Below are 19,142 nucleotides of genomic sequence, written 5' to 3' on the forward strand. Positions count from 1 at the left end.
CAAGCTGCTTGACCCCTCTGAGCCTCAGTTTCTCCAGCTGTGTAATAAGGCAAATGGGGGCAGGGGAAAAAGTGGCTCCTTCACTGATTCATTTACGGTATTTGTTCTGTGCCTTCCGCAGCCTGGGCATCTGCAAGACGCTGGGAGACAGTGGCAAGGAGACAGACACGGTTCCCGCCACCAGGGGGCTCCCACTTAGCCAGGAGATGGGTGAGAGGTGGGTCCAGATTCTGGGGAGGGAGACGAGCATTAAACCAACCTCCCCATCAGGTTCCAGCCACCTTGGCAGGACTCCGTGTCTGTGCCCCTGACCACTCCCTGTCCCCCACAGCTCTCTGGTCAATCACTGACTCAGCGTCCCTAGGCTACCACCCCCGGCCCCATGCCTGCTGGGCACCACAGGGTGCCAGGCCCCATGCTGGGGCCACAGAGAGGAGTAGGATGTGGCCCATTCCCTATGGGACACTCCATCCAGTGCTGAGGACTGCTCACCTTCCCACCCCATGTCCTCCAGGCCCAACCCCAGGTCACAAACTCACAGACACCTGCTCCGCCCGCTGGCGCTGGGAGAGCTGCGTCCTCCAGAGCAGCAGCGCCCGGTGGAGGGCCAGCTTCCGGCCGGCTTCCTGCAGAGAGCCCCGGCCTTGCTCCCGGGGCAGCGCCTGGGCCTGGGCCACCACCCCCAGGCCATGGGCTGTGGCCCCCCCCAGGGGCTGAGCTGAGGAGGGCCATGTTCCCTGAGAAGCAGACAAGAGATGAATCAGTGACCACCCTCTGCTCAAAGCCATTGGTGGACGCTGCCTCAGGCCCCTTAGGACCTCTCCCCTTGTGGCTACTGCCCCCTCCCACCACCCCCAAACCCTCCCCACCGGGGCACCTGGAAGATCCCATCTTCCTCTGTCACGTTTTGGTCGGTCGGGGGCAGGAGTTGTACATCCCCCTAAGACCAGAAGCTTCCCAGCAGCAGGGGCTACATCTCTTCCAGGTGGAAGATTGAACAGGTCTCTCGCCTAGAGGAGCTCATGATGGAGGTCAGGATGGGGCCCACCAAAGCCTGCTGCTCCAGGGACCCCTCCGGACCCTCCCAGGCCTGCCAGGCTGCATCCCCGAGAAAACTCCCGATCCCATCACCTCCCACCACGAGCATCCATAAATCAACTGGGCGACTGCAGAAGGAGCTTAAGTGATGCTATTTGCTGGGGTGGGAGAGAGAGGGAGCCCCTTGGCCCGCCACTCGCTCACCTGCCTCCCGCCAACAAAGGGACAGCTGGGTCACCTTCGCCCCATCTGAGGCCTGGAGCTGCTTCGTCTGCACCCACTGCTGCAGGCACACCCTCAGGGTCCCTGCCCGCGGTTGGCCATGTGGTCCCGGTACCGGGTCCCTCTTTGCGCGAACCGCTGCCAGGCCCCAAAGCACCTGGAGAGCCAAGAGAAAGTGCCGGTGCTCATTGTAATGACTGCAGCTACAGCCTCCTGCCATGTGCCAGACACACCACTGAGGCCTTGGGCAAGCCACTCACCTCTCTGAGCCTCAGCTTTCTTGTCTGTAAAATGGGGCTGCTGTGGGATGGTGCAGCATGCCATCTGCTCAGGCCACACCGTCACTTCTGGGTGCCCGGATGGCCTCAGCAGCCTCCTACCTGCCCTCCTGCATCCACTGTTGCCCCCGCCCTTCCAGTCAGTGCCTACACAGTAACCAGAGTGATATTTTTCAAATCTCAAATCAAATTATCTTACTCTCTTGCTAAAACACGCCAGCAGCAGTCCCCTTGCTCTGATGATCAAATTTCGACTCCTCCCCACTGACAACAAGGCACTGTCTGCATGGTCTGTCCCCCACCCACCATTACACACCTTTCCAACTTCATCTCAAAGCACCCCAGCCCCCAACCCCATACTAACAGGGCTCCGACTGGACTGCCGTTCTTTGCATTTTCCATGTTCCTCTCCCTGTCAGAGGTCTTTGCACATGCTGTTCCGTTCCCTCTGCCTGGCACTCCTGTCTGCTGTCCCTCCACCAGTCAGCCATGCACCCTTCCTATCTCTGCTGAACCCTGGTCGAGGTCAGCTCCCTTTGTCAAAAGTTCTCATAGAAAACTCTATCAGGGACTTCCCTGGTGGTGCAGTAGTTAAGAATCCGCCTACCAATGCAGGGAACACGGGTTCAATCCCTGGTCCGGGAAGATCCCACATGCCGCGGAGCAACTAAGCCTGCGAGCTGCAACTACTGAGTCCTTGTGCCACAACTACTGAAGCCCGCGCGCCTAGAGCCTGCGCTCCGCAACAAAGAGAAGCCACTGCAATGAGAAGCCCATGCACCGCAACAAGGAGTAGCCCTCACTCGCTGCAGCTAGGGAAAGCCCGCGCGCAGCAACGAAGACCCAACGCAGACAATAAATAAATAAATAAATTTATGAAAAAGAAAACTCTATCGGGGGAATGCAATCAGCAAAATGCAGACAGTAGGAAACTCTACCTGACAAGCAGCCTGGTTTCTTCAACAGATAACTTGCAAGGAAACAAAGAAACAAACAAAAACAACAGAGGGGAGTCCCTAGATTAAAAAGAGCTTAAGGACCCCTCAACCAATGACAGCATGTGGGCCTTATTTAGATCCCAATACAAACAAACTATAACAACAGGGACTTCCCTGGTGGTCCAGTGGGTAATACTCCGTGCTCCCAATGCAGGGGGCCTGGGTTCGATCCCTGGTTGGGGAACTAGATCCCGTGTGCATGCCGCAACTAAGAGTCTGCATGCCACAACAAAGATCCTGCGTGCCGCAACTAAGACCCAGCGCAGACAAAATAAATAAATAAATACCAAAACCAAAAAAACCCAAAAAACTATAACAACATATTTGCTTATAAAACAATTGGAAATTTGAATGCTGACCAGGTATTTGTCGGTATTAAGGAATTATTCATTTTTTAGGTGTGATCCTGGCATGGTGGTTCTGTTGTTTAAAAGACACTTTATGTTTTAGAGATGCTACAGAAATATTTACAGATGAAATGGTAGGATGCATGGGATTTGCCTCAAAATTATGTAGTGGGGGAAGTAGCCAGGGTACAGATTAAACAAATTTTCTCAGGAGGTGATTTTCGTGAAACTGGATGATGGGTGCACTGAGGTTGATTATCCTATTTTCCCTACTTTTATGTAAGATTAAGAGTCCCATAATAAAATAGTTAACAAGGAAAAAAACAACTTCATGTAGATCTGTGTTTCTTCCCTTCACAGCACTTAACTTTGGTGGTATTCACACACACACCCCCTTTGTGATTGTTAATTTCCTGCCTGTCCCCACACTGGGCCATGGGTTCCATGAGGGCCAGTGACAGCGGGCATTAAGCTTTGCTTATAACTAAATCCCAGCCCCTGGGTGGTGTCTGCCAGGTCTTAGCATCTCAGCAAATGGCACATGTATTCATTTCTTATTTTCATCATTTCAACACTAGGAGTCAAGAATTGACTTAAAGTGCATCTCCCAGCTGCATCTCACCCTCTGCCTCAGGGGAGGCGGTCCGCATTCCCACTTCCCCCTACTTGCAGAGCCAGGCCCTCTGGCACTGGGTGTCCAGTGGGGACACCCAGGCTGCATCTGCAGCAGGAGAGCACCAGGCCTGGGGGGGGCCTCTCCATCCTCTGAGCCCTCAGCACGGCCCCGGAGGCCTCTCCCTGGACCCCCTTCTCCTGCCTGGCCCATTCCTTCTGATGGCACCACAGGAGGAAGACTACAGGGAACGAAGAGAGGGGGAAGAGAGAGTGAAGGGAGGGGAAGTCAGGGCCAGGAGGGACCACTGACTCCTGGGACCCCAGGTCGTGTGGCCTCTGGCCAGTCCCTCTCCATCTCTGGGCCTCAGTTTCCCCACGAGTGAGTCATGTCTAAGTACTTGCCAATTCTAACACTCAAGCTTCTGTCCGGCCTGTACCAGTGTCCATGGCACACAAATGCAGGATGCGCGCCTCTCATACTCTGTGTCTTTGAGTTGGTCACTTCATGTCTCTGTGCCTCAGTTCCCCATCAGTAAAATGGGCACAATGCCTTGCTGAGGTCACCACGAGAGAATCAAATGAGATCTTGTCTGGGAAGTTGCCAGAGTAGATACTTGATAAACACTCATTCACTCACTGAGGACCCCCTGCCCGGCCTGGCTCCGTCTCCCCCGTTTCCCAGCGCCCCACAACTTACCAGCCTGCAGGATCTGGACTCCCCTGTCTCCTCCTTCTGGCCTTGGCCCAGAACACAATGGAATCGCTGGGCTCCCGCCTCCTCCCTCCGACTCCTTGGACTGAGAGTAAAATTGCCCAGAGAGAAACTGATGCCCAGGCAGAGGGAGGGCACCTGGTCCCAACCCATCCACCCCAGTCCTGCAGTGCCATCTGCCTGCAGGAGCAAAGGTGCACTGAGCCACCCCCTGTTCTGTTCCAGACAGTACGTTCTACTCCTGATTATGTAAGTGATTTGGGGGGAGGGTTCTGCTTTTGCTGAATTCTCGAAAAAACTATTAGGGTTTTTTACAACACACATGCATTACAATAAATATTACTTAAATAATTATTTTAAATACATTTGTTTCATTTAGAAATAGGAACAAAAACAATACATCACTGGAATGGAAAATTGAGGAAAAGAAAATAACCACCTTTAATCTCACCACTCCAGAGGTGACCACCATTTTAGCATTTTTTTTGGGGGGGGGGATGGGAGATGACATTTATTTATTTATTTGTATTTTTAATAGTGGTAAAATACACGTAATATAAAATTTACCATGTTAACCATTTTTTTTAAGGAATACTGATATGATTATTGTGACTTTCTTTTTTTACTTTTTGGATTTTTTTATACATCTTTATTGGGGTATAATTGCTTTACAATGCTGTGTTAGTTTCTGTTGTACAACAAAGTCAATCAGTTATATGTATACATATATCCCCATATCCCCTCCCTCTTTTTTCTTTTTTTTTTTTTTTTTTTTTGCCTTTCGCGGGCCTCTCACTGCTGTGACCTCTCACGTTGCGGAGCACAGGCTCTGGAAGCACAGGCTCAGCGGCCATGGCTCACGGGCCCAGTGGCTCCGCGGCATGTGGGATTCTCCCGGACCGGGGCATGAACCCGTGTCCCCCGCATCGGCAGGCAGACTCTCAACCACTGCGCCACCAGGGAAGCCCTCCCCTCCCTCTTGAGCCTCCCTCCCGCCCTCCCTATCCCACCCCTCCAGGTCATCACAAAGCATCAAGCTGCTCTCCCTGTGCTATGCGGCTGCTTCCCACCAGCTCTCTGTTCTACATTTGGTAGTGTGTATATGGCAGTGCCACGCTCTCACTACGTCTCAGCCTCCCCTTCCCCCACTGTGTCAAGTCCGTTCTCTACATATAGTCTTTATTTCTGCCCTGTGACTAGGTCCATCAGTACCATTTTTCTAGATTCCACATATATGCGTTAGCAGACGGTATTTGTTTTTCTCTTTCTGACTTACTTCACTCTGTATGACACACTCTAAATCCATCCACCTCATTACGAATAACTCAGTTTTGTTCCTTTTTGTGGCTGAGCAATATTCCGTTGTATATATGTGCCACATCTTCTTTATCCATTCATCTGTTAATGGACATTTAGGTTGCTTCCATGTCCTGGCTATTGTAAATAGTGCTGCAATGAACATTGTGGTACATGACTCTTTTTTTTTTTTTTTAATTTATTTTTGGCTGTGTTGGGTCTTTGTTGGTGCGCGCGGGCTTTCTCTGGTTGCAGCGAGCGGGGGCTACTCTGTTGCAGTGTGCGGGCTTCTCATTGCGGTGGCTTCTCTTGTTGTGGAGCATGGGCTCTAGGTGCCTGGGCTTCAGGAGTTGTGGCTCACGGGCTCTGGAGCACAGGCTCAGTAGTTGTGGCACACGGGCTTAGTTGCTCTGCGACATGTGGGATCTTCCCAGACCAGGGATCGAACCCATGTCCCTTTCATTGGCAGGTGGATTCTTAACCACTGCACCACCATGGAAGCCTCACATGACTCTTTCTGAATTACGGTTTTCTCCGGGTATATGCCCAGTAGTGGGATTGCTGGGTTATATGGTAGTTGTATTTTTAGATTTTTAAGGAACCTCCATACTGTTCTCCATAGTGGCTGTATCAATTTACATTCCCACCAACAGTGCAAGAGGGTTCCCTTTTCTCCACACCCTCTCCAGCATTTGTTGTTTGTAGATTTTCTGAGGATACCCATTCTAACCCATTTTTAAATTAATTAATTTATTTATTTTTGGCTGTGTTGGGTCTTGGTTGCTGCGCACGGGCTTTCTCTAGTTGCAGTGAGCAGGGGCTACTCTTTGCTGAGGTGCGCGGGCTTCTCGTTGCAGTGGCTTCTCTTGCTGAGGGGCACTTGGGCTTCAGCAGTTGTGGCACTCGGGCTCAGTAGTTGTGGCGCATGGGCTTAGTTGCTCCGCAGCATGTGGGATCCTCCTGGACCAGGGCTTGAACTCGTGTCCCCTGCATTGGCAGGCAGACTCCCAGCCACTGCGCCACCAGGCAAGTCCCCATCTTAACCATTTTTAAGTGAGCAGTTCAGTGATATTAAGTAATTCACACTGTTATGCAACATTTTAGTATTTTTGCTTCTGGTTTTCTTTTCTATGCACCGTTTTACGTTCATAGGAAAAAATATTTTAGGTACTATTTTTGTATTCTCTTTTTGTTTTTCATTGAACATTGCCATAACCCTTTTCCTTCTCATTAAAAATTCTATGCAAATACCCATAAACCTACTTCCAAGAAGGGGAATAATATACATAAGGAGGGAGGTGAAACTTTCAAATTGATTGAAATACTTCCATCTATCTCGAATGTTTTTTCAAATCAAACATGCATTACTGTTATGATTAGAAAGACCACCAGTAAAGCTACCGAAACAAAAAATAAAGAAAAAAAGAGTGGAGAGGAATTTAAAACATCTCAATAAGCATCATATTGAACTGTTGCTAAATGTTTATCACATGGTTAAACTACAATTTTCTCTCTCACTGTTGGGTATTAGACTATTTCGAAGCTTTCACGAAGTGTAAATAACGCCGTGATGGACATCCTTTTGCACAAATCTTGGTCCACATGTGCTGGTTTTATCCTCATTCTCTTGTGGGGGAGGGGAAACGGGGGACGAGGAGGGAGGGAAGGCACTGGCACTGCCCAGGTCACACTGACTGACCTGGGGTGTCCCAGACCACCTGCTTCTCCAGGCGGTGTCCACCACCGGCTTCCTTCCTGAGGGGTCTCGGTCCTGGCCTCCCCCGGAGGATGGGGGTCCTGGCCCAGCCTGGATGTGAAGCCACCCTTTTTTCTGCTGCTGAATCAAGTTTCTCCACTGGGACAAGAGAGAAGAGGAAGAGGGACGTTGGCTGTAGCCTCAAGTGTACCCTGAGCAGCAAGGGGGGGCGGGCAGGCACCAGGAAGGGTGGGGACACGAGTCAGACCTTGTGGTTTTAACCATACCATTAGACTCCCCTGCCTCTTTGGAAATGAATGAATGAATGGAGAGATAGAGCCCAAGAGGCAGGGTTTTCCTTGGGAGACAAAACCTAGAGCTGGGCCCTCCTAAAGCACTTTTCCCAAGGAGGGAAGAACATAGAAGTTCCCTCCTAGTCCTGGCTGGCAAACCACTAGTTAAAAATAACAACCGGGACTTCCCTGGCGGTCCAGTGGTTAAGACTCTGCACTTCCACTGCAGGGGGCATGGGTTCGATCCCTGGTTGGGCAACTAGGATCCCGCATGACACACAGTGAAACCAAACAGAAACAAAAAGCAAAACAAACAAAAAGTAGCAACCACTGAAACTGTAGAGTGCTTGCTATGTGCTAGGCAGGGTTCTGAGTCCCTTATGTTTATTAATTTAACCTCACAACAACCCTGAGAGGTATGTACTATTATGATCCCATTTTTTTTTTTTAATCAACTTATTTATTTATTTATTTTTGGCTGCGTTGGGTCTTCGTTACTGCACGCAGGCTTTCTCTCTAGTTGCTGCCAGCGGGGGCTACTCTTCATCGCGGTGCGCGGGCTTCTCATTGCCTTGGTTTCTCTTGTTGTGGAGCCGGGCTCTAGGTGCACGGGCTTTAGTAGTTGTAGCACGCTTATTCAGTACTTGTGGCTCGCAGGTTCTAGAGCGCAGGTTCAGTAGCTGTGGCGCACGGGCCCAGCTGCTCCACGGCATGTGGGATCCTCCCGGAACAGGGTTCGAACCCGTGTCCCCTGCATTGGCAGGCGGACTCCCAACCACTGCGCCACCAGAGGAGTCCCTATGATCCCATTTTAAAGCTAAAGAGACGAAGGCACAGAGAGGTTAAGTAACTTGCCCAAGCTCACACAGTGAGAAAATGTGGGGAAAAGAAAAGTGGCGGAGACAGGATTTGAATTCAGGCAGAGCTCGGTCATGTCTGGGCTGACACTGCCTCCACCCTACTGTCAACACTCAGGAGGAACAACCTGCGCCCCAGGAGAGCCTCCTCCCCAGACACACGGGCACTTCATCACCTCCCCACGGTCCAACCTGGAGGCCCCTAACCTTTTGGAAGGTCCGCGCCAGCAGGGCCTGCGTCTGTCGTCCCCACACCGCCTCCAGCTGGGCCGGCCGGAGCCACAGTGTCCACCGCGGCGCCCGTAGGCCCCTGCGCAACAGCTGCCAGCAGCCCAGCGTCATGGCCGCTGCCATTGCCCGCCTCCTCTGCGCCCAGTGCCGACACGCTCTGAAACATCTGGACAGCCACTGCCGGCTGGGGACAGACCAGGCTGACCAGGGGATGGGCCCAGTCCCCAGTCCCAGGGAGAGCTGGTGGCTCAGCAGCACCCGCGTCGCCTTTCCAGCATGGAGGGTGATGCTCCACGCTGCGGCAGGAGAGCTGGCTGGACCCCGGGAGAACTTCCCTCTATGGAGGGCTAGCCTTGGAAATCCCAGACAAGAGAGCTCCTGGGGGCAGGGGAATGAATGCAGGACAGCCTCACAGGTTTAGGATTCCCGGGAGCGGCAGCCCCCGCGTTCCTGTCCTTGGGGCCTTCCCTCCCCCTGAAATTCTGCAAGGATCTGCCATCCGGGCCTTATCTCCATCAGGCCCGAGTCTGCAGGCAAATGGGAGAGGAGGCGTCCCAGGAGCATGGCCCCGGCTCCCACCCCCAGCCCATGACCTCACCGGCCTATCTCAGACTCCAGGCTCACAGTGTTTCTGGCTGTGTTCCTGGAAAACAAAGGGACACGACACAGCACTCAGGCCAAGAAGCAAGCAGGACTGGACACCCCCTGCTAAGCCTGCCTGCCCACAGCCTCCCTTTCTGAGGGAGGGTGACAGAGGAGTGACACCCAGGTTGGAGCGAGAATTCCTGGGAGGCAGCCCTCCTCCCCCAACCCTGAGTCCCCCAGTTCCCATCCCAGACCCCTCTGGCCTCTACCTGCAGGGCACTCCTCATGGGGGCCGTGTCTGGCAGACCAGAAGCCGGCCTCTCTTTTTCCCTGCCGACCTGCTCCTGCGGGGTCCTGTCCCCTCCTTCCTGCCCAGGGAGGATGCCCTGGGCTGAACTGGACGAGGCTGAAGAGCAGAGTCTGGCCTCCCTGCTGCCTGCCCCTTGAGGGAGCAGGGGGTCCTCCCTCTGTCCCCTGCCGTATGTAGTCCCTGTGGAGCACTTCTCTCCTCGTCTTACAGGGTGGCCAGGAAGGACCCCTTGCTCAGGGTCAAGGGCAACCCCGGGAAGCATCTCCAAGGTAGTCTCCAGTGATGCAGGCTTGCTGCTTGCCTGAGAGTCTGAGAGACCATCCTGGACCCCTGGTGCTTCCGGGAAACCTGCAGTTTCCCTGAAACCTTGGGAATGTTTCCTCCTCTCATCCCAGGAAGCAAGCACAGGCTGGCTGGGCTGGGGGTGAGCAGGGAGTATCTGGCCAGCTCCAGTCCAGGACTCCTGCTGCACAGGGCCTGGGGGTTCCCAGGGTGCCTGGCACCTGAGACGGACTGCCTCACGCTCCAGGCGTTGCACAGAAGCCAGCAGCTGGTGAATGGCAACTTGGGACGGAGCCCGAGTCCGGCTCTGGGCAGGGGCAGCCAGGTCCCCCAGGATGAGGGGTTCCCCCACAAGCCACACTGGGATCTGGGGTCCGGCCATGTGTGCCCTTCGAGAGGGCCCAGGCCTGCAGCGGGCCCAATGTCTGGGCAGGGGGTATTGGTGGACAGCAGCCGGGACCACCTCAGGCGGGAGGCTGGGGAAGCCAGTGGCCCTCGGGGTAGAGGGCTTCCCCCGGGCATGCTGTGCTACCAGAGGCGACGTCCCCACTCAGCCACGCTGGTCTCCCTGACGCTCAGGTCGCTCTGCTGGATGGCAAATGCCTGGGGTCTTCCTTGGGGCCTCCCGGCCAGGGGCTGCAAGTTGCAGCTGCCGGGCGTGTCCCTCAGGGCGAGGCCCAGGCTGGGGCTGGTCAGGTTGCTCTGGACTCGGCAGGGCTCCTGGCACAGCGCTGCTCCCGGGGATGGTGTGGTGGCAGTCCCCTGCTCTCGGCCTGGCCCACGGGCACCCACCGGCCATGTGTACTGGCCAGGCTCTTCTGGAGTCTCCATTGCTCTAAAAAGAGGACAGTTATATCCTGGGGGAGAACTTGGTGGTCAGTGCTGGGGAGGGACAGGGCGCCACATGGGAGGGAGCCCAGGCTCCAGAGGTCTGCGTCAGCTCTGTCATCCCAGGTGGACCAATGGATGCACCCGGGGGGTCTTGAGCCAGAGCAGCGACCTGGTGACAGTGCAGGGACTCAGAGCAGGGACAGGGCAGGGGCAGGGAGGAGGGCAGAGGGAAGCAGGGAGATAGCTGGGAGGCTGCTGAGGGGTCCCAGGCGAGAGACGATGGGGCTGGCATGGGGGCAGCAGGAGGGTGGAGGGAAGGAGACAGATCAGGTCTGCTGAGAAGGCCTAGAAGAGGGTGAAGGAAAGAGAAGTGTCGCTGATGGCTCCCTGGTGTCCAGCTTGAGCAAAGAGGTGCTGGGGTGTCCGCAGCTAGGGTGAAAGCAAGACTCAGCATATCAAACAGCTAAACGTGGGCTGCTCTGGCCCCAAGGTGGTGGCGCTCCCTCCCTGCCGGTCTCCCCAGCCCCCAGGCCATTCTGCAGCTGGGAAACAAGGCCTCTTGGGGGCGGGTGAGATGCCTGGGAGGGCCTGGCAGGTAGTGTGGGCCATGAAAGTTTGTAGATAGGAACTAAGGGTCAGAGAAGGTAAGCACCTTGCCCCACGGTCACACAGCTAGAACACAGAGAAACCGGCAATTAAATAGGAATCTGAATTTGTTTTTGGGCTACTCCCACTCTTGGCTGCACCAGCTCTGTGGCCTTCTGGAAGCCCCAGGAACCTGAGCAGGGAGGTTCCCAGCCCACCAGCGCTGCCAGAAGACCAACCTGTGAGGGGCCCCAGGGGCGTGGCCGGCCTGGGGGGCACATTCTCCTTGTGGCTGGTGTCAGGTCTCAGCTCCATGGGCTCCGGGGCAAAGCCAGGGTGGCAGTGACCTTGGTCCACACCGCAGCCGGTCCTGTTTGATTAGGGGGACTCTGAGGGGTGAGGATAGGGTGCCCGCCTCCTACCCAGCCACGCCCAGCCCTGGTCCCCACTCCCACGCTTCCCCAGCATCCCTGGTTGCCCTGAGGTCCAGCCCCGGCTGTCCTGTTCAGGGCCCCTTGGGGTCTCCTCTCCCCAACCCCTGTACCACCCCTTTCCCTTGTAATTTTCTCGTGTCTTCCGGCACCCACTCCTAACACTGATGACAGATCCCTGTGGACCCTGCTTCCCGAGCAGCCCTGTCAGGGAAGGGCTCTTTCTCTCAGACCTCTAGGCAGGAGGGGGGGCCCTCTTTGCTTCCAGTCGCCCCTTCCCGACAATTCTCCCTCTCTCCTCTCTAGAATGCTCTGGTTCGAGGTTCCGGGCAGGCCAGGAAGGAGTCCTCGTCATTTATTCCTTGACGATTTCAGCTCCCAGATCACTGTCACTTTCTGTAGCACACGCCTAACTTCTGGGTGGTTCCACCCTGCACGTGGGCAATCGCTCCAACTCCTGGTCTGCGAGTCCTTGACCTTCTAACCTCCCACCATCCTGTCCTTCACCCAACCTCAGTCACCTGCTCCCAGGGTCCCCCCAGACTTTGTCATCCTCAGAAACTGCACCCCCCCCCATAATTTCAGTTTCAGAGCCCACACCCATCTTTCCAGCTCCCTCCCTCTGGTGCCCCATCCTTCCTTCCATGAGACCCGACCCTCTGCCCCTACCACCCTTCGTCCTCTGACCCACCGGACCCACCGTGATGTCTCTCTCCCGCCTCCTGCAGTTTAACCATCCGGCATTATAACCATCCCCTTTGCACACCCCCTGGCTCCCTCTCTGCCACTCACGCAGCAAAATCACAACATAGGTTAAAGTGACTAAAGGAAACCCTACAACTGCACGTGGTGGCCTCGCTCCGAAATTACCACCTTCAACCTCAAGCGACCCCCAAGGCTGCTGGAGAATCAGACTCTAGTCCCCTCCTCCCCACCCTCTTAGAAGCTATTTCACACTTTCTCTGCTATCCTCAAGCCTCTGTCGCCTCTTCTCCTCTCACCCCCTGCAGCAGACCTTGTTCCTGTATCACCCACCAAAGAGGGCCGTCAGAAATCAACAGCCACAAGTGTCCCCGCTCACCAGCTTCATGTCCACAGCCTCTCCCGCCCCCTCCCCCATCCTGTGCGGTCCCACCCCCAGCCTGACCCTCCTCTGTGCCCTGGGGGCCATCCCATCGCCCCTGCCCAAGGCCAGCACCCAGGGCCACCACCGGCCTCCGAGGTCCCATTCTGTGAATCAGGAAAAGAACCCTCGATCCCCACAGCTGACTCAGCCCCCCACGCCCACCGGGGCACAGAGCGGGGTGGGGGGGGGGTGGGACACAGGCTATGATGTGTCCAGGCCCTGTCCCTGCTCCCAAAGTCACTTCCCCATCGTCAACACTTCCCCTTGCCTGACGGATTCATTCCCATCAGCACTTCAACAAGCGGTTATTTTTTTCCATCTTTAAAAACAAAAAGCGAGGGCTTCCCTGGTGGCGCAGTGGTTGGGAACCCGCCTGCCAATGCAGGGGACACAGGTTCGAGCCCTGGTCCGGGAAGATCCCACGTGCCGCGGAGCAACTAAGCCCGTGCACCACAACTACTGAGCCTGCGCTCTGGAGCCCATGAGCCACGGCTACTGAGCCCACGCACCACAACTACTAAAGCCCCTGCACCTAGAGCCCGTGCTCCGCAACAAGAGAGGCCACCGCAATGAGACCGCGCACCGCGGTGAAGAGTGGCCCCCGCTCGCCGCAACTAGAGAAAGCACAGCAACGAAGACCCAACGCAACCAAAAATAAATAATAAATAAATAAATAAATAAAAATAAGCAAAACACCAAAAAAAACCCCACTCCTCTCTTGAGCTTCCAGGAAGGACTCAGGCCATTTCTCCCCTTCTCATCACCCCCAAATCCCAATTCCTCCCCCACCTCCAGCTCTGCTGACCTCAGTGCAGTTGGGCTCCCCTCACCCCAAAGCGCTTTTCCTCCAGGTGATCTCCGCAGTGCCAAGCCTCTGGCTAGTTCTCAGCCTTCGGCTTGTTGCAGGATCTTAGTTCCCTGGCCAGGGATCGAACCTGGGCTCTCGGCAGTGAAAACGCAGGGTCCTGACCACTGGACCGCTGGGGAAGTCCCAGCCCTCAGTTTTCTTGGGGCAGCAAAGGCGGCAGGACAGTGATCGCTCAGCGTCCTCGGAGCCCCTGCCTCCAGGCTGCCACCTCTCAGTATCCCTCCCTCCCTCCTGCCTGCCCGCTCTTTCCAGCCTCTTCTGCTGGTTCCTGTTCTCCGCGCTCATCCCTGGGACCCCCACTTCCCTGATGCTCGCACCCCAGGTGACCTCAGCTTCAGATGGTTCTCACGAAGACTCCCATCCCACTCTTCTGGACATCCTGACTCCTCCCTCCCTCCCATCACGTGCAGTCCGTCAGATAATCCCATCTGTTCCACCTTCCAGACACCCAGAATCTGCCCCAGGTCACCACCTCATCCTTACCTCCCTGGGTCAAGCCACCCCCTCCTCTTGCCTCCTAACTGGTCTCCCCTCTTCTGCCCTGTCCCCACATCCGACAGCCTCCTCCCAACAGAGGGCAGAGTGGCCCTGTGAACACTGAGATCAGGGTGTGTCCTGACTCACCTCAAACACCCCCAAAGACTCCCCAACCCACTCAATCCTCAACCAAGGCTTCGAAGCCCTCTCTCGGGGACCTTATTATTATGTACAAAGTGACGTCAGAACACAGTCTCATCTCTTTGGTTATGCTTGTCTATGGCTGCACACATTTACCCTCTGGCCTTTAAGAAAGTTGGCTGACCCCTGCTCCATGCTATCTGCTCCCCACCCTTACCTAACCCACCCTCCCCCTCTACTCCCTCCCCTTGCTCTCTCTGCTCTGAACACACTAGCTTCCTCACCGTTCTTCCAAAATGCTGTGCATGTTCCCGCCTCAGGGCCTTTGCACTTGCTGTCCCCTCCGCCCAGAACCCTCTCTCCCTCTCTCCCTCATTCCTTCCAATCCTGCTCAGACTTCACAGGGAGCCCTTCCCTGACCACTCTGCCCACACCCACCCTCAGCACTCCTGCCTCTTTTTACCCTGCATGATTTTTCTCCATGACTTATCACCACCTGACAGGCGGCAGAAATTAGTGTTTGCTGTTCTCTCTGCAGTGAACTATGAGCCACTGTCTCTTTTTTTCCCTGCTGTATTCACAGCACATAGAATAAATAGTATGTGGCACACAGTAGGGGCTTATACATGGTGCTTAAGGAGTGGCTGGGTCGGGCTAAGCATCATGCAGCCTTTAGGATGTGTCCTGTCATTTAACCTGCACCGCAGCCCTAAGAAGCAGGCTGCTCGTTTTAGAGATGAGCTTAAAGAGACTACCTGCCCAGCCCAAGGCCTTAAGCCGGTTAGCAGTGGCAGAGGGCTACCCCGGGAGCTCCGCAGCGCATGCTCCTAACCAGGACCGCCCCGAACCCCACCTCTTTCCAAAGGAGACTTGAGACAGCTCAATCCGCAGTATCCCTTCCTACCCCTAATTCCCTTCATCCCATGCCTGGGCTCATCGGCCCGTCTATCTGCTCTTCAACCCCCACCCCGTCTGCCCCCCGCCACTCCACCCTCATCCTCGTCCAGTTAAGGTGATGAGTCTCTCTTCTCTTCCCACCAGGACTCAGTTTTCTGCCCTCCTGGACCTGCCCTTCCGCGCCTCTATCTTCCTCTGGTCCACCTTCACCCAGTCGAATTTGACCCTGGAGGGGATCTCAGGCGGGACGGCTAACGATCCAGGCAGGTGGAGGCAGAGGAGCGGGGGCGGAGACATTAAAGATCGCGCCTGCCCAGTGCGGGGCTGCCGCATGGAGGGTGCCCCCTGCGCCTCCACGCGAGCTGAGAACTTGGCGGCGGGAGTCTGTGCGCGTGCGCGCTCGGGGATGCGGGTGGCCATGGGGTGGGTGAGGCTCGCGGTCCTCGGGTTCTGGCCGCACGAGGTGTGCCCGGAGGCAAGGCAGGTGGGCCTCGTGCAAACTTCTCCACGTGCAAGACAGAACTCTGCCTGCCTTCGGCTCCCTCCGAAACGGGCTGGACTCTGCCCTACCCACTCCCCTCCGCGCTGTGTCCTTGGTGCAATCATACTTTTCTCCGGGCATTTTCTACCTGCCAAACCTCTTTGCCCATGCTGTTCCCCACCCAGACCTGCTGTGCTCTTTACTTTACGTTTTCTCTCTTCTAAACAGGGAGAGCACTGGGCCTGGAGTCAGAAGACCTGTGATCAAGATCAGTTCCCTTGCCCTGTGACCTCAGGCAAGTCCCTAAATTCTCTGAGCCACAGGCTCCTCCGCTGTAAAAGGGGAGTGGTGACACCTACTGTACTATCTCATGGGTGTGATGGGAGAATCAGACGTTTAATAAATAAATGCCAAAGAGCCTTTAAACTCTAAAGCAGTTCTTGAAGGAGGGGATGATTATTACTTCCTCTTAAGTCCTCTTTTATGTCTAGTAATACTTTTTGCCTTAGAGTCAAGTCGACCTGATATTAATTTAGCTATACCAGCTCTATTTCAGTCCTTATTTGCCTGGCTTAACTTTTTCATTGATTTACTTTCAGCCTTCCTGTGTCTGTATATTTTAGGTGTGTCTCTTAAAGCACAATGTGGCTGGAAGTTTTTCGGGTATTGTTTTTTGCGGTACGCGGGCCTCTCACTGTTGTGGCCTCTCCCGTTGCGGAGCACAGGCTCCGGACGCGCAGGCTCAGCGGCCATAGCTCACGGGCCCAGCCGCTCCGCGGCATGTGGGATCCTCCCGGACCGGGGCACGAACCCGTGTCACCTGCATCGGCAGGCGGACTCTCAACCACTGCACCACCAGGGAAGCTCCTAAGATGTCTTTTGAACAAAGTGTTTGAAATAAAACAGACTTTGCAAGTCGCTGGGCTGGGGAGCTCTAAGCTCCCTTCAAGTTCAAATCTGTGATTCTGAATTTAGATCTCTGATATAATGTTTTATAACAATCTGTTGACCTCTGTCTCCTGACAAATTTTTCAATCTTTTGAAAACTCGTAGAATGCATTCAATAAATGTTATAGAATTAATAATAAACAAATAGATAAATGGTCAGACATGCTACCCCCAAATATGGCACCTTGGCATACTGAATACTTCAAGCTGAAGTTTTTAAAAAACTATTAATTAATTTATTTATTTTTGGCTGACGTGGGTCTTCACGGCTGCACACGTGCTTTCTCTAGTTGCGGCGAGCGGGGGCTACTCTTCGTTGCGGTGTGTGGGCTTCTCGCTGCGGTGGCTTCTCTTGTTGCGGAGCACGGGCTCTAGAGCGCAGGCTCAGTACTTGTGGCGCACGGGCTTTGCTGCTCCGCGGCATGTGGGATCTTCCCCGACCAGGGCTCGAACCTGTGTCCCCTGCATCGGCAGGCGGATTCTAAACCATTGCGCCACCAGGGAAGTCCCTGAAGGAGTTTTTGAGAAAGCTGCAGAAGCAGGAAGGTCCCTCTGACCTTCCCCCATCGCCCTGCCCTTCTTCCCTGAAACAGGTCATAAAATTCCCATGTGCAAGGAACACCCCCTGTATCAGGAGAAAAGAAGACATTCTTATCACCAGAGACAGGGAATTTCTGGCCAAAAAATCTGTAAAAACAGACCTTGTTAAACCCTTATCTTCCTAGTTACTTCTTTACCATTTACAGCCCCAAGCCCAAACACCTCTGTCTTGTCAACTCTTCACAAATTTCTTGTTTTTCTTTGTCTAAAAGCTTCCTGCTCTGGTCACTTCTTTGAGTCTCCATTCTCTTGTATACATAAAAATTCAAAAGCTTTGTATGCTTTTCTCCTGTTAATCTCTGTCAGTTTAGGGACTTCCCTGGCGGTCCAGTGGTTAGGACTCTGCACTTTCACTGCCAAGAGCGTGGGTCAGGGAACTAAGATCCCGAAAGTGTAGCCAAAAAAAAAAAACCAAAAAATAAAAAACTGTCCGTTTAATTTTCAGACCCAGCGGGGACCTTAGGAGGGTTGAGAAAAACTTTTTCCTCCCTACATTGGCCATCCCTCCCTCTGAATAATTAACACAGGCAATGAGATGGACCATTTATTTTACCTAACTGAGGCTCAGTGAAGTTAAGAGACCATCCAGTCACTCACACCGCCAGTCAGAGGCTGCATTTAGGATTAAATCCAAGGCTCGCTGGCTCCAGAGCTGGTTTGGAGAGTTGGAATTTCCAGGCTGATTTGGAGACTCTGAGGACGTGCCTGGCGGGCCCCCGCTCTGGTCCAGTTTTGGCCAAGGGGAAAAGACACTGACCTTCCCGGGGCAACTCCTCTGGCTCCTTCATCTGGAAGGCTCAGTTTTGTGAAGACAAGAGATACAAGATTTGCAGACAAGATAAGTGACTTTAGCCCTGGCCAGCAGGAGACCAGAGACAAGAGGAATTTGCTTCCTGTGGTTGACAGTTTCTAGAATGTGAGAAAACCCTATAGACTAAAATATGGACTCTTTCCAAATCCCTTTAGAAACTGGCCTTTTAAAGAGAACGTGGGGGAGTTCCCTGGCGATCCCGTGGTTACGACTCGGCGCGTTCACTGCTGTGGGCCCTGGTTGGATCCCTGGTTGGGGAACTAAGATCCCGCAAGCCACACGGTGTGGTCAAAAAAATAAATAAATAAATAAAAAGAACACGGTAATGAGAATGTCTGGCTGGAAAGCCCTGTTACCTCAAGTGCGGCCCACTGGAGACTTGAGTTCCTGGCCTTGCCCATGCTGAAAACTCAGCCTCTGTGCACCGGGGCCAAGTCATATCTCGGAGACAGTTTTGGGCGAAGTAGAAAAGAATAGCTTTATTGCTCTGCCAGGCAAACGGGGCCACAGGCGTCACTGCCCCAAACCTGACCTCCCTGTCTCCTCTTGGTGAGTGGCAGCTCCAGCCTCCAGTTGCTTGAGCCCCAAACCTTGCAATCTTGATCTCCTCTTTTTCTCCTACATCCAGTCCATGAGTGAAGCCTGCTGCTCTGCCTTCAAAACAGATCCGAGAGCTGCCACGTTGGGAGAGGTCATCTCCGTCACATGGCCTTTCCACCCTGCTTGGCCTGGGACACTTCCTCACCAAGAGACAACAAGCCCACACAGCCTTGCCGAGCTCGGCGCCTGGTGTGGGAGCATTTTTCCCTGTTTCAGGCCCAGTGTGTGCTCTTTTGTTCTGCTTAAGCCTGTGTGTCATATGGCACCCGGCCAGCCCCACTGCTCTATCTGTCCTCTTCGGGGAGGGGATGGGGTCCTTCCACTGCGCCATGAGAGGGCCGAGCACAAGCAAACTGCCTGTCAGCTGCCGGGAGGGACCCGCTGGTCCCTGGAAGACCGACGCCACTACTGAAGCCGATCTTGCTGTCTCTTCTCAGCGTGAGTCCAGCGCCGTCCGTCAGTGCTTGAGTGTCTGATGTTTTCCTTGACGCCTCCAATACCAAGCTGCCGTGGGCAGAAGTGCCTGGAGGACTCCCCTGGATTGATAACTGGTGCCCGGTGCTCTGCCTGACCTGACCACTCGTCA

General features: G+C 54.4%; 1 protein-coding gene across 1 annotated transcript in view; it reads right to left on the reverse strand.

The window, feature by feature from the left end:
• The window catches only part of C1H1orf167 (chromosome 1 C1orf167 homolog), a 16,966-nt gene extending 6,339 nt beyond the window's left edge, over nt 1-10,627 (reverse strand). The window contains 14 exon segments of the mRNA XM_089916419.1: nt 550-707; nt 709-737; nt 1,243-1,350; nt 1,353-1,417; nt 3,550-3,635; nt 3,637-3,737; nt 3,897-3,911; nt 4,196-4,261; nt 4,264-4,295; nt 7,225-7,361; nt 8,560-8,767; nt 9,182-9,226; nt 9,439-10,114; nt 10,117-10,627. Coding sequence (XP_089772545.1) covers nt 550-707; nt 709-737; nt 1,243-1,350; nt 1,353-1,417; nt 3,550-3,635; nt 3,637-3,737; nt 3,897-3,911; nt 4,196-4,261; nt 4,264-4,295; nt 7,225-7,361; nt 8,560-8,767; nt 9,182-9,226; nt 9,439-10,114; nt 10,117-10,591 — 2,201 coding nt within the window. The 5' untranslated portion in view covers nt 10,592-10,627.
• Nucleotides 10,628-19,142: the final 8,515 nt, after the last annotated feature.

Source organism: Delphinapterus leucas, chromosome 1, assembly GCF_059928025.1.
Source record: "Delphinapterus leucas isolate spDelLeu-1000000601 "Yukka" chromosome 1, BTC_Dleu_Yukka2, whole genome shotgun sequence".
Taxonomy (NCBI): domain Eukaryota; kingdom Metazoa; phylum Chordata; class Mammalia; order Artiodactyla; family Monodontidae; genus Delphinapterus; species Delphinapterus leucas.